At 39.6% G+C, this 15,383-nt stretch overlaps 1 protein-coding gene across 2 annotated transcripts in view; it reads left to right on the top strand.

Annotated features, from left to right (window-relative positions):
- LOC107680026 (synaptotagmin-1-like) overlaps positions 1 to 15,383 on the top strand; it is a 76,373-nt gene that overhangs the window by 24,229 nt on the left and 36,761 nt on the right. For both annotated transcript variants that reach the window (XM_016475771.1, XM_016475770.1), the window contains exon 2: positions 14,543 to 14,731. In XM_016475771.1, coding sequence (XP_016331257.1) covers positions 14,569 to 14,731 — 163 coding nt within the window. In that variant the 5' untranslated portion in view covers positions 14,543 to 14,568. The remainder of the gene's footprint in view (positions 1 to 14,542; positions 14,732 to 15,383) is intronic.

Here is a 15,383-nt window from a genome sequence, read left to right as displayed (position 1 = left end):
TATATATATTTCCTGTGAAGTACCATGCTCATTCTGGAAGTTAACAGTGCAAAATAAGATGAAACGTTGTGTTTTCATTTATAAGATCAGTCGCCACTGGTTGTTTTAACATTTTGCCTTTGTTATTAAGAAAAGTACTTTTAAGGTTGTTGCTTTATTTTGCCTGTATTATAGATTTATATGTATCTGCTGCTGTATTCATAACACTTATATAAGCCTCTTCTCAAAATTACCAAACAGGATGAGTGGAATCCCATCATGCTCTGCTTCACCTTGTCACTTCTGATCTTTTTGAGCGAGCTTTTTTTCCCTCTAGCCCCAAGGGTCCTGGCCTCTCCTATCCCCCCTGCCCCCTTTCACTGTCTGCTGTCGTTTTTTCCCTCACTCTGTCTCTTTTTCTGTCCTCCTTCCTGGGTTTTTTTTTTTTTTTTAAACATCTTTTTTAAACCCACATAGTCTGTGTCTGTTCACCTCAGTGTCGTAAAATGGCAGCAGGCATAGTACAAAATGGAGAGCTGTGTGAAATGAGTTCCACATGGTAGATAGACAAGTCACTGATTTATTTATCTGATTTATTAATATATAATTATTAATAAATATATTAAAAATAACAAATGATATCTCTTTAATATTTCAATTGTTTCTCCTACAGCAGTGAACTTAAATAGATAGCAAATGGAGACTCTCCTGCTTCTCACATGTTTCTCCTGAGAAAAAGACTCTCACAAGTCTCATATGCCGTTTCAGAAAACATCATAATATCACACACTCAGATTTGACAACTTGCACTTCCCTTTAAAGTTGCTGATCAATTTGTTGTAGGCTTGGGCTGCATAACTTATTTTGTGGTTATATATGTTGTCAAACCTGTCAATCTTCATTGTGAATGTATGTTTATTTAATTGTTGCCTGCACTAAGCTATTCTTTGACCTGCTGACTCACCTGCCCACGTATACATATATATGTGCATACACCCAGCTTGATGCCAGTGGCCATGATGCCAGCTCCTGAAGGATCTCCACATGAGACGTCACTCTTTGTCCCTTTATACCACTAAATGTGTGTGTGTGGGTATACATGAGAGAGGCTCAGGGCTCCTACAATTACTTCAAAACAAGAAAAAAAAAACCATACTGGCCTGGGGCCATTGCCTACACTGGTGGCTTCTATCCTAAGCCTATATCTTGTATGCCAGTGTAGATGGACCAGTGGCGTGGGAGGGTCAGGTCCTGTGCACTGACAGTTTAGCCCATCCCATTCTTTCCTTTTCAATTAGAGAGGTGTACAGGGCTCTTACAGACACTGTAAATCACAGGTGAGAAGGGCAGAGAGAGAGGGAGAGAACGAGAGAGGCCAAGTCCTTGGTCCAAACGTAATCTACTAGCACACACTGCATCACATCTGACAACCACCTGTAAAGAATAAAAAGAGAAGTAATAGGGTATACCAATCAATTATTTTCTCTGTCTTTCACTCACACACACTCAGTCACAAGCACAACCGTAACCTCTAGCCCCAAGGGTCCTGGCCTCTCCTATCCCCCCTGCCCCCTTTCACTGTCTGCTGTCGTTTTTTCCCTCTCCCTGTCTCTTTTTCTGTCCTCCTTCCTGGGTTTTTTTTTTTTTTTAAACATCTTTTTTTAACCCACATAGTCTGTGTCTGTTCACCTCAGTGTCGTAAAATGGCAGCAGGCATAGTACAAAATGGAGAGCTGTGTGAAATGAGTTCCACATGGTAGATAGACAAGTCACTGATTTATTTATCTGATTTATTAATATATAATTATTAATAAATATATTAAAAATAACAAATGATATCTCTTTAATATTTCAATTGTTTCTCCTACAGCAGTGAACTTAAATAGATAGCAAATGGAGACTCTCCTGCTTCTCACATGTTTCTCCTGAGAAAAAGACTCTCACAAGTCTCATATGCCGTTTCAGAAAACATCATAATATCACACACTCAGATTTGACAACTTGCACTTCCCTTTAAAGTTGCTGATCAATTTGTTGTAGGCTTGGGCTGCATAACTTATTTTGTGGTTATATATGTTGTCAAACCTGTCAATCTTCATTGTGAATGTATGTTTATTTAATTGTTGCCTGCACTAAGCTATTCTTTGACCTGCTGACTCACCTGCCCACGTATACATATATATGTGCATACACCCAGCTTGATGCCAGTGGCCATGATGCCAGCTCCTGAAGGATCTCCACATGAGACGTCACTCTTTGTCCCTTTATACCACTAAATGTGTGTGTGTGGGTATACATGAGAGAGGCTCAGGGCTCCTACAATTACTTCAAAACAAGAAAAAAAAAACCATACTGGCCTGGGGCCATTGCCTACACTGGATGACTAATAGCATGAGTGTTTGACTGGGGTCATATCAATAAATAAATCATTGGTGCTTTTTGGTCACAAATAAGCCGGGGTGTTAAAAAAACACAGTTGACTTGAACTTGAGTTTCCATGGGGACGAAAGTTGTCTGATGAGGCAACAGCTGGCTTGTTCTTATGAAAATGCTCATATGCCAAAAAACTGTCTGTATTAATCCCATCACTTCTTGCTTCCCAAATGTACCCTCTTTCCCAGCAGATCTGCCCCACCTCAGCCAAATGTTCATTATCTACACTTGCTAAGGGTATAAATGAGAGCAGCTGTGAGCTGATGAGCGAGCGATGCCCTGAGGGTTCCTCACACTCATCGGGTTTTCTGCCCAAGTTGATACTATTCTGCATTCGCTGTCTCAAGTCCTTTTTCTGGGGTAGTTTATAAGCAACAAAGAGGAGTTTAGGAGTTTTTCATCATCCTCCGCAGTAGCAAGAGGTAATTGAAAAAGGGAGGGATTTTGTGCATGGGCTAAATAGAGAGGCAGTGGCCCTGCAGCAAAGCGAGGTTAATAACTTTTCCACTTTCATTACCCTAGAGATGGACTGCAGGGGACTTAAGCACAGCCCCTGGACACCGAAGGACTCTACTGCTCTTATCTTACTTTCAATTCTCTCTATTTCACTCATTTGATCACATATAAATGCCGCCACTAACAGTGCCTTGTCAGCGGTCAGCCTTGTTTCTTTCTAGGTTTGGCCTGATGGAGTGATTGTACAGACAGATAGCCCAGAATTTCTTTGTGGGAAATGTAATTTTACTGTCTGAAAATTATGTTTTTTGCCTTTATATTTGTTAAAGTGCTTGTACAGACAGATGTCACAATGTCCCATAGCAGAGTTAAAGTCTCCTGGAGGTTAATTACTACAATTTTCCCATCGGCCAGTTTTGCTGAAAACGAAGTGAATTATACATTCATATTGTATATTTTGCCCTTGACATTCCAGTTTGTTCCTTCTCTAGTTCATGAAAACATACATTCACTATAGAATAGAGACAATCCCTTAATAGTGTTCCTTTAGTTCACTAAACATTTAAGGCTGGAATACACTACACAATATTTGCCCAGATTTTGGCCCCGACATGTCGAAGCTAGTTGCCGAAATTCAGAGCCAGTCTGCAGATTTGAGTTGACAGATTTCATAGAAAATCACATAGTGTATGATGGTAACAGACTCTGAATTTTAGCATTAGACTCTGACTCCATCCAGTCAGAGGATATCAAACATGTTTGATATTTTGAGCTGATTTTAGAACACGTTGTTTTTACCTGTCACGGGTCTCCTAGCAAGGAGGCATGTTTCTCCGTGATTTTGTTATGATCAGAACAACTTGAAAGTCTGGTAGTGTGTTTAGTAGTCGTTTAGTTTATGATACACAGTTTTTCCTCTTTATCTACTTACAACTTCGGCATATGTATGATGCCTAATGTTTTAAAATCTGTTCAGATTTGACAAGTTATGTAGTGTATTCCAGCCTTTAAACTGTTGTTCTGATGCTAATTATCTACTAATTTTAGTATGCACTTTGCATATTCATATAGTTCCTGTACTGTTCCTTCATAGATAGCACTTGTTTTGATCATAAAATGAAATTGCATTCACTTTAGAGGCTTTAATTATTGTTTGTCTGATAAGCGTCATGCAATTCAATAAAGTGCTCTTAATTGTTTGACGCAACACCAGTGAACTATTTATTTGCTTTCATACAGCCTTTAATTGTGTTCTTTTTTTTTCAATTTCATTTTAATATAATTGCATTGTTGGTTCTCCCTTTGGATCTAAAGATTTTCCTTGCTATGATTATTGTTTTATCCCAACGGGAAAGCAATTTGAACATCTTGGTGAACATTATCTTTGAATGAAACACAACATTATGAATGCCGGCGTCAAAACTAGATTAAAATGTACCTGTGTAAACATAAGAGTTTGACATTAAAATACTAATGCATCCCTTCTTATAAAGATAAACTATAAACCTGTGTGAAATCATCATTATTTTTTGTGTATATTTGTGATGCTAGTGGTGCAGAAATTACACACTTTATCTATAAAGCTACAGACAGTTATTTTTGGTATTTTGGTAGTTTTCTTCCTGGGGAAATGTTTCGTAAGGCTAATGAAAAGATGCTCTAAAGGAAAAGTTTGACTATCATTTTTGGTGGATTAAACACTAAAAAAATCTATTGAAGAACCAAATAAGCTAACTGTCAATATTTATTTACAATGGGTCATTATATAATCAAATATAACTACAGAAAACATGATTGTTGTTGTTGCCATTGAGAGGTTGAAGCTGCTTATCCATGTTCATGCTTGTTCATTGCTTGTAACATCCAATCTCTGCCACTTTGTGTTACCAGTGTTTTTCATCTCTCCTCCTCGTTCTTTCTCTTTCTCATCTCATTGATTTGTACTATTGATCCAAACCATAGCATTCATCCAAACATTTTTTAGTGTTTTTTAAGACACAACCAAATGTGTCCCTTTTCTTTGTTCTTTTCTACTTCCTCTGCTTCTGACCTGTTGTTCGACAAAACGATTCCACACCATTAGCCCCTTCCCACTCAGAGTCATTACAGTTGAGATACGCACCTCACTGCTAGCTCAAATAATGATTTGGTTTGAACTTTTCCTTTGTAGTTGACTCACTTTGTACAGTCAACTATCTACAACCGCATGTATTATTCATGCAAACACAACATTAGAAAGAGACAAGGTTATGCATGGTAAGTTGCAGATTTTATCATATTTATGAATGTGGGAGATATACTTGTCTGGTAAACTGTTGAAAAAGTACTTTTAGACATATATCATGGTAATACTAGGGTATTCTTTGAGAAACCATGCTATATTATTATGGTTATCATTCTCTACTATAGTATATATCAAATGTAGATGTATGCTATTATCTAAATTATTTTCAGTTCAGTTCACAATACATATTTTTCAATCACTGTACTATGGGCCTCTGAGAAAAAAGAGCTTCATACAGTCACATCAAAAACCAAAGCCATCAAATAGAGATCAGACTGTTTTCACCTCACTTGCTTCCTTTTATATACACATACACATTCACACAAGCATTCAGAACAGAGAGTAATCACCTTCCACTTTGCATTTGTTCCTATTTTTGTGTGTTACACCTCCAAATTGTAACACTTTGATTTTTTCTCTCCCTTCAATAACACAATAAATTAAACACATCTATATATAAAACAATATGTGTTCAAGAACATTCATTCCCCCACAATTAGTAATTTATTTTCTCAACACCCTCATTGAGATGGAATTTTCACCTGTTCCCCAATGCAAATTTGCTCTGCCAAATTAGATGACATTTACGACAGTTTAGGTATTTTTTCCACTTTGTTTCTTGCTAACAACTTTGTCTCAAACTCTTGTTATACTTCTTAATCTTCAAGATTTGTCATTTAAAAAAGAAAAAAATAATAATTTGGTGTTGTATTACACTTGTTTTAGTACAGTAAGGGGTGTTCCTAGGCTTTAGGGAGGCAATGTTGCTATTATAAAATAAGTATTTTCATTTATTATTAATAATTTTATATTAGTTTCAGTAAGTAATACAAATGATTAGCCTACTGTAACTGTACAGTTGCCAAGCAACATAGCAATGTTTCACATTAATATGTCTAATTCAAATTATATGCTGTTCCAGGTGTGTACATATCTGCGATTTACAGCTTTGAATGTAGCTCATCCAATTAGAGTCATAATTATCCATTTTAAAAGGCTTTTAAACTTTAATTGGGCTTTGCATGACAGCAGAACAATACGTAATCAACTAGATGAATACGTTTTGATGTTACTTATACATACACATGCAAAAGCACCTAAATGTAATTGTAGACATTTTCATGACAACTCCATCAAAATCACTGCCATCCACACCATTTCACACCCAGTGCTGAGAGACTGGTGCATCTGCAAGTATTTCACGGAAATTACTCAAACACATAATCGAACTTGCGAAGACACACATGTTGATCCGTCATTGAGATTCAGGGAATCAGTGAATATGAAATGTCTTCTCTCGGTTGCAAATCCACACTACCATTCCTTGATTGCATTATGCATGCATTTGTTTTTTAATATGCAATAAACATGTTGCAGGGCTGCATCGCTGGTGACAAATGGAAGTCAACTCCAGTTAAGTGGAAGTAATTGATGATTACATGCTTGATTAAGCCCCGAATTTAAACCAGGACATATAGACGGCCAAGATGAAAGTCCAAAGCGAAAGACATTCATTGTGATTAAAGGCGTGTGCTTGCACCACTATTTTAATTCCTGCATGATGAAAGAAAAGCGCAAAGCCATGGGCCCAAGCATCCTCACCTACCCTCCCTCACTTGATAACATGACTAAAGTTTATCGACCGGGTGGTTATGAGCTGAGGTGTCACTCTGACGCAGTTTTAAGTGCCACAGTTCAGAAAATACACTCTGGGACCCTCATAAGTGAGAAACCAAGAGTCCAACCAAAGTAGAAGCAACTCAAGCACCAATCCAGCATACATGAAAGCAATGCTCAGTGTGTATTACTGCATGAAATGGATAGGGTGTAGAGCTGTAGTTTTGCTCTGGCAGCAGTGGAAGTTTCAGTGGAGGAGCATAACCCAGTTGGGAAAATGGGGGGATGAAGCAGGAAGCGAGGAAAGGAGGAAGAGGAGCGCGGATTGATGCTCAGAGCACAGGAGCGAGTGCAATGAAAGCCATGCTGTGCCATCTGGCAGAGTGGTAATTGGGTAAGGATTTTACACCTGCTCAGTGCCACAGCCTACACTGGGCTGGGTAAAGAGAGTATGGTGCATCCTGGAAGCACATTATGCAGTCAGTGTAATTTGTATAGTTTACTTGCAATTAAGTGGCTCAGTCTGTACTTATTCACAAATTAATGCATCTAACCCACCAGACTTTGGGGCAGGTTTGTCAAGGTCTGGCAGGTTGGTGGCGTAAATTCTTAAGATAATCAATTTTGTTTGAGGCACTTAATAGCAGTTAATTAGATATGAAGAAAGAGAACTGTTTTCTGCTGGTTGGGTTTGTGAAATAATTAGTACATGTTACTTTTGGAAAGAAAGAAGTTCTCATTACAAAATCTAGACATATTTTCATCTATTTATTCTGTGTTAATATACAGCATATCAAGCTGTGCATTTATAATTTTATCCACACTGGTACCACCAACTATTTCAGATAAACCTACCCCAAAATGGCACATAGGAACAAACCTATCCAAAAATAAAAAATACAGCTGCAGAATTATATTTTAGTGTCGAATTTTGGGCATCTTCGGCATCAAAATGTCTGTGCTTGCCTAGAATAAGTTGCAAAGTAGATGATGTCTTATGTTGATAGTTCAAAGTCTGGCAATGTGAGACTATGGTTAGTAATACCAGCCCTCCCAAGGTCTGATTTGTTCACTGAATGGCATCTGGAAATGAACATGTTCTTTAGCCATTGTGTTAAAACTTATTTCTGAGTTGCTCTGTACATGCAAATAATCAAACAGAGTATGTTTTCAATGAATCATTCATCTCAAAGGCACACTACAAAATAATCTCCAAATTCAAGAACTACTCCTGCTATTAGAGCTCTGAAATCTAATAGAGACCTGCAGAGACATTATTACCATTTTATGTATTTTTAAAGTCTGGATGATTAGTGTCTATGCCTTTGCTACATTTTACCAAATGTGAGCTTTGCTTTAAAATGTCTGTTTTGCTGTTTGGATGGAGGGCTGTAATCCTTGTGAGGTCTGTTCACTGGGCACTTTCATTTGATTTACACAAAGTTGCCTCCTACAGTCTCTCGTATCCTGCTGTTTTAGCTCTTAAACGTGCAACTTGCTTTTGTCTGTGTGATAGAAATAGTAATGGCCTAATGGACATTCTTGCGCAGCCTCTGCCCGTTTGTGAGTAATTATGGCTTTTTGTGTAGGTCTATAATGGACTTCTCTGACTCACCATGTGAAGCAGTCTAGCTTCGCAGGTGTGCGGCAGTGCTATTCATATGTGCGACATACCCACACACACACACACACACACACAAACAAAAGCACACAAAATCCATCTCTTTTTTCCCCATCCTCCTCCACCTTCCCAAAGTTCAGCTTGGCTGCCAGCTCAACTGCCACCCACATCATATCACGAGAGTGACGCAGCGCTCCAAAAGACACACAGCACCTTTCGACTTTCAGCAGAAGCTCCTGTCAAGCTCCGTGATCCAGAAACCTTCCTCTGCAAGGAACCACCCAACCAACCTTATACAAACTTTTTTCTCTTATACGCTACAAGGACAAATTTGCAATGTGAAACTTTGAGAAATGCTAGTTGCTTGTCCATTTTGTAGCATACCATGTATTAACCAGACTAGCCCAGACTTGACAACTAGCTTTTTAAAGGCCAGTGCCTGATCAGTCTTCCATCTTAAACACGTGGTATGTAGATACCATATAAACTGATTTTGAACTGAATTAAGATGCATAACCAAAGCTAGCCATATCTAGTGAGTGCCACAGCTGTCGAATCCTGTGCTCTTCACACCCTATTGTGTCAGCAGACCACACAGCTGCTGCTGTGTACATATGTAAACACTTCCCCATAGATTCTGTAGCTTGGTTAGGGTGTGGTGAAGTCATTAGCATCAGTTTGTGGCCAGCAGAACACAGGCTTGACCAGCTGTTAGTCAACATCTTTATCCCTTATAAAAAAGTGCTGTGGCTATAATACGGTACACTGATGGCGTCTACTGTTAATACTATTTATACTGAGGTGGAGGATATCCCAGTAAAAAAGATGTGTTGTGAATAGAGCTGTCACTAGGGGTTGAACGACTTCAGATTTTTTGAAGTACGGAGCGTAAATGTGGAATTCCTTCAAAGATTTCTTATCCTGTTGCGCCCTCTATAGGACCAGCGACTAGTCGACGTCAAGGTTAAAGCGTCATGGCAGAGCATTGAAGTCGATTAGTCGATTAGTCTGTGCAACCCCTAGCTGTCACTAACGATTATTTTGGTAAACGAGTAATTGGTCGATTATTCTGAGTATTAATCAAGTAATTGGAAGTCAGAGAGAGCTTTATTGCCAAGTATGTTTACACACAAGTAAACTGTGTTGGTGACAGGAGCTTCCAGTGCAGAAGAAAGTACAGACATATTGCAAACATACATGATGCACGCATACATAGGAATTACACAGTAGAGATGAAATACAACACTAATATAAGAAAAACAGAAAATGAAATAATGCAATATAATACAGAAGTAGAAATATAGAGAAAAAACATATATAATTGTTTTAATGAATGTACAGATATTTTATTTACAAGTGTACAGTTTATGTAGTTTGCAAAGATAAAATTTTTAGATGCTATGTATAAATGTGTCAGTTATAATGGACAATGTATTAAATGGAAAGTTTTAATTGTTCAGACTGAATATAACCTGTGGGAAAGAAAACTGTTCTTGTGCCTGGCTGTTCTGGTGGTCGGTGCTTTGTAGTGTCGAAAGAGAGAGTGGGCTGGGTGTGTGGGGTCTAAAAGTCCAAAGGGTTTCTTAGCCCTTTTCCTCACTCTGGAGGTGTAAAGATCTTGGAGGTTGGGCAGGGGGGAAGCAATAATCCACTCAGCAGTCCTGACTGTCCGTTGTAGTCTCTTAATGTCTGGTTTGGTTCAGCTACAGTTATGGATGAACACAGGACGGACTGATTTAATGATGGCCGAGTAGAACTGTTTCAGCAGCGCCTGAGGGGACTTGCAGGTGGGGTAGGTGTATGTGTGAAGTGTAGATCAGAGCGGGGGTGGGGTGTGAGACTGGGCTTTTCAATCCGGTAGTAAAACACATTCAGATTGTCAGCCAGTTGTTGATTCTCCACAGACTGTGGAGGTGGTGTCTTGTACTTGGTGATGTTCCTCAGACCAGTCCATACTGACGCCGGTTCGTTGGCTGAAAACTGTTTTTTCAGCTTTTCGGAGTAGCTATCTTTAACCACTCTGATTTCCTTTGTTAGTCTGTTTTTTGTTAGTCAGATTTTATCCCCACTTCTGTAAGCATCCTCTTTGGCATGACGAAGCTGTTTGAGTTTCTCAGTAAACCATTGTTTATCATTATTGAATGATAGGAATGCCCTGGTAGGAATGTACATATTGTGACGAGCGTCCCGAGGCTTCATCAGCGTCGCCCTGGAAACAAGCGAGGAGCACCTGGCCATCATCATCACAGGCTGATCGGTCACAGCTGCACCTCATCAGGCGGCGGCTACATAAGCCACGCAAGCCCTGCCATCGAGGAGATTCCTCCATGAGACTGAGCACTAACTCGCCCTCTCATTTTCCCCACAGAAAGCAGCGTGTGACCGACCAGCCCCACAGGAGCACTGCACGGACCCTCTGCACTGGGAAGACGGAAGAGAGCACTCACGGCACCGGAGCACCTACCTGGACCTTTCTCACTAGCACCCATCACACCAATAAATCCACCCTCCGGGGTATTGATTGAGATTACTTGTCGTGTGATTCTTCACCCCGTTACAATATCCTCACAGAAACTGATATATGAAGTTACAGTATCTGTGAGCTCATCCAGATTGGTGGCTGCAGCTTCAAAAACACTCTAATCAGTGCAGTCGAAGCAGGCTTGTAAATCCCGCTCTGCTTCATTAGTCCGTCTTTTAGCAGTCCTTAATACAGGTTTAGTTGATTTCAGTTTTTGTCTGAAAGGTTGGTATGAGATGAACTAGGCAGTGATCAGAGAGCCCTAAAGCTGCCTGTGGGACAGGGTGATATGCATCCTTTATTGTGGTGTAACAGTGATCCAATATGTTACTGTCTTGAGTGGGACATGTAACGTGCTGTCTGTATTTTGACAGTTCATGGGAAAGTCTTGCTTTGTTAAAATCTCCAAAAAATGATTAAAAGAGATGCGTACTTTGAACAGCTGGAAGCCCAGCAGATGAAGTGCATTGTCCGCAATTGCTTCACTCAGCCAGGTTTCAGTGAAGCACAATGCAGCAGAGTTGAGGAGAAAAATGCCGACACGCTTCCCTCTTCTGCGTCTGTATGTGCATTTGAACAGCACCGCTGCACCTCAGACTAGAATGTCCATCAAGACGTCTGAATAATCAAAGACCTGAAAAATATAGTCTGGGATGTGTTGCTTAATGTTAAGGAGTTCGTCTCTGGTAAAACGTATAGAAGAAGAATGACTAAACACAGAACAAACAAACAAAAACAGCAGAAGAATTGCGGAGCTCAACGCCATGGCTGCCATTTGCGGTGGCATCTTGATTGTCCAAGTACCTTATAAATCTGATGGAATGGTGCACAGTGTTCCCAGATGAACGTTTTAAGCAACTCAGACTCACAGCATATGCAAAGATGGAGTTTGAGACGGTCTGTGCATGTAAATCAAAAGTGACAGTAAAGACATTTATAATGTTACAAAAACGTTCCATTTCAGCTAAATTCTGGTCTTTTGAACTTTCTATTCATCAAAGAGTCCTGAAAAAAAAGTATACAACTGTTTTATAACTGTTTTATGCCACACTAGCTTTGGTTACCCATCCAGCTGTTCAAAATCAGTTTCTATATGATTTTTGTAGTTGGTTATCTAGCTGTTATGTGTCTAAGATGGAAGACTGATCAGGCACTGGCCATTGTTTTGATACTGATAGCTCATACAAAATGTCAGACCAAACACCAAGCACCCCATTTTCTGAAATGTTTTTAAAGCATTTTCTGAAATTACATCTCTAGTTTGCCCTTGAACGCTCTCTCAAACTAAAAGAAACCCACTACGCATCAGTCCTGCTGTCACCATAGTGACATGAGCACAGCAATGACAACAGCTGTTGTTCAAGACAACAGCTCCAATGGTTTCATAGTGTTTCCGGACAGTCACCTGCAGAGAAGGGAGGAGAGCTGTTCCACCCAATAGAAAGTCTAATTAAACTTACTGCAAGTTCATTCTGACTCCTCTAAACTTTGAGGTTTCATACCTGCCACATTCATTCCATCTATTATTATTCCATCTGTGTGATTGACAATGGCAGTAATTACAGAGCAGGTACAATGGCAGCGACACCAGCTGTGTGGGAATGGGCAGATCTTACATGTCCTGTGGCTAGAAGAGCACAAGGCTCACAGTCTGCTCGCTGTTCATCAGCACATATTCTACGACCTACCGTGGGCCTTCAGGACTTCCTGGGGTCATGCCGGTACTGGCGAGAGAGATATAACACTGACTGCACATGAACTGGTGAGGCAGAGAGAGTCTGTAGGCAGGCGAGTGAGTAAATGAACAGAGGACTGAGTAAACGCAAGCGAGAGATTAGGAAGGATGGATGGGAGGATGTTTAAACAGCTAAACACACCTCACAGCGTGTTCGTTCAGTCCATGCTGCAGTCGAGGCTTCCCGTTGAAATCACACCTCATTCTCCACCTTCCTCGCACACTAAATTAGACGCTCACACACTGGAGTTTTCATCTTTCTCATTCTCACTCCATCTCTCACTTCCTGACCCGTTATCTGCTTCTATCTATATCCCCCATTAGTGGTGTTGTGAACAGCCCAGTGTTTTTGAACTAATATTTTAGTGAACGACTTAAGTTCACTTAATGCACTGGTTTTCCTTTGTAAAGACTGCTTTGACTTGAGCAATTTCCTGTGTGGCCTGTGAAAGAGTATTTCATTGTTTGAAAAGCTATGTTAACAAATACACCCCTTCACTGGAAAAATCAGTGATTTGTGTCTGAACTAGACTCAATATATAAGAGAATTCTGTTCATGAATGAATAATCAATTGTGAACAAGAATCTTCTAACAAATAATGACTAAACAAAATAGGGCATGTTCATTCAGTTCCACATGAGAGCATTTCCTGTTCATCAAGGTTTGGCTGTTAGCTTCAACAGTGGAATTCGAAATTAGTTGAGTGACAGTTGAGTGAATGATTCAGTGACTCGCTTATAATACTCAGACACTCATTGGCGCCACCTACATGTTCATTGCTGTAACCTACAAAAACTTTCACTGAGATGAGTCTGAATAAACCTTTGTTTAACCCTTTCAGTGGTGAGTTCAAAATATTCTAGTGGTCCCCCCAGAGTGAGTTTTTTTTAAGGTGACCGTTATTTTAGAACGCTTCCCCTTACTGTTTCCATGGCGACGCGTCATGCATGTCACGTGACACACCGCGGCCAGAATAACACTGTATGACAGATGGATCGCTTTTATTTCCTTTTTCCTTTTTTATTTAAAATATTCACAAACTTGCTTACAATGTCATGAACAATCTGATATTCCGATTCACAAATATGTGTAAATGAGTGTGTTTTATCGTTTAAAAAGCTTTCTAAATGATCTTGATCGTGATCTGTAACGTGAGATGGGCTCCGCCATGTCTGTTCGCACCGCAGTTCAGAGAGTCCTGTCAGTCGGATTTGCAGCACGTGAATTCATCAATTTCTCCCGAAATACAAGTAATAAGTGGCCGGTGAACTGGGTGAAGAATAGAGTGAACTTTATAGTTACTTACACTATGTGTATCTGATATGAATAAAACACATCGGCAAATTAAATTTGAATGGATTGTTATTGTTGCTTCCATAGACATATGTGTGTATTTTACAAACTCTACATGTATTGTTTTACTAGTACTTATGTGTATTTAAATGTCTGAAACCTAAAATATGCATTATGTGGTTAAGAACACTGCATAGTTGTGATGCGCAGTGCACATCTCTCTCTGGCTCAGTGTCAGCCAACTCGCGAAACCATAGTTTGAATTTGGCAGTTATGTGACATCACCGAACGTTCTAAATCCCATATGTGGGACCGTACTCCCAGGGGCACGGAAATAAAAATCCCATATGTGGGACCGTACCGCTCAAAGGGTTAACAGAATCAAAAGATTCAAATCAGTGGAATGAATCAAAAGTCCCACTATTGTCCTGTAGCTGTCTAAAATAAATTTATCATGCCATATTTGTTGGCACCTACAAATCCTTATGGAATACATTTATCAACATACAAAGATATTGGAAGAATTGTGAATGTGCACCTGATTTTTCCTTATTAATATTCCAGATAATATGGGTAACCCTCTTTTGTCTTTCCTGGGTTAGCTTCTGCCTGGCTGCCACATCCTGCGATGAGTCGAAGGGAGGCTTTGGTGGGAAACCCTGCGCCTAGTGCGGCGCCTGAGGTATCGGGCAACAGCACAAAGGCAGCAGGACCCGGTCCCCACGAGACCAAAGATGAGATGTTCTCCAAAGTCAAAGACAAGTTCATGAATGAACTGCACAAAATCCCACGTGAGTGAATTTTTTTAACACAACACTCAAAGGTCTTCACTTGATTATATTTGCTCTTTTCATTTTGCATAATTTTGACACTGAAAATTAAACCTTGAATGGCATTGATTGAGCCCCAGTATGGATAGGGATTGGCAAGGTCTGACAGATCCATTTTTGATTATTTTGTTTCCATTTTTTTACTTTCCATTGTTCACCCAGTGGTGAAAAATAATGAGCATGAGAAACAGGCAGCCACCAAACATGTTCCTTCTCATTCTAATTGTAAATAAGCAAGTAAATTAGTTTTGTTATTTGCGTGCCTTCGTTTGTCTAAGTGCCCTGTGCCTCGGTCCACAACACACTGCAACTCTCACTGTGAATCATGGAGCTGAATTCAGGCATCTAACCACCAACCAATTCACTGTACACTCATTCATATTTTCAAGTAAACACTGAAACATCTGCAGCTGTTTGTGCGTGGGTGTTTCCTCAGCTAGGTGCTTTTATGTCCCAGGGATTGATTCTTTTTTTCTTCTTCTTCTTTTTTCTTTATATTAGATACTGGATATTAAGGTCAAATTATAATTATCTTGGAGCAAAATATGTTGAGATTACTTAGCTGATACTATGAGCAAGCCTGAATAAAGCACTTTCAGGTGTTACTTTTTTT

The sequence above is a fragment of the Sinocyclocheilus anshuiensis genome, unplaced genomic scaffold (assembly GCF_001515605.1).
Source record: "Sinocyclocheilus anshuiensis isolate Anshui unplaced genomic scaffold, SAMN03320099.WGS_v1.1 scaffold200, whole genome shotgun sequence".
NCBI classification, from domain to species: Eukaryota; Metazoa; Chordata; class Actinopteri; order Cypriniformes; family Cyprinidae; genus Sinocyclocheilus; species Sinocyclocheilus anshuiensis.
The sequence above is the reverse complement of the archived record's forward strand: the minus strand, read 5'-3'. Positions and strand labels throughout refer to the sequence as shown.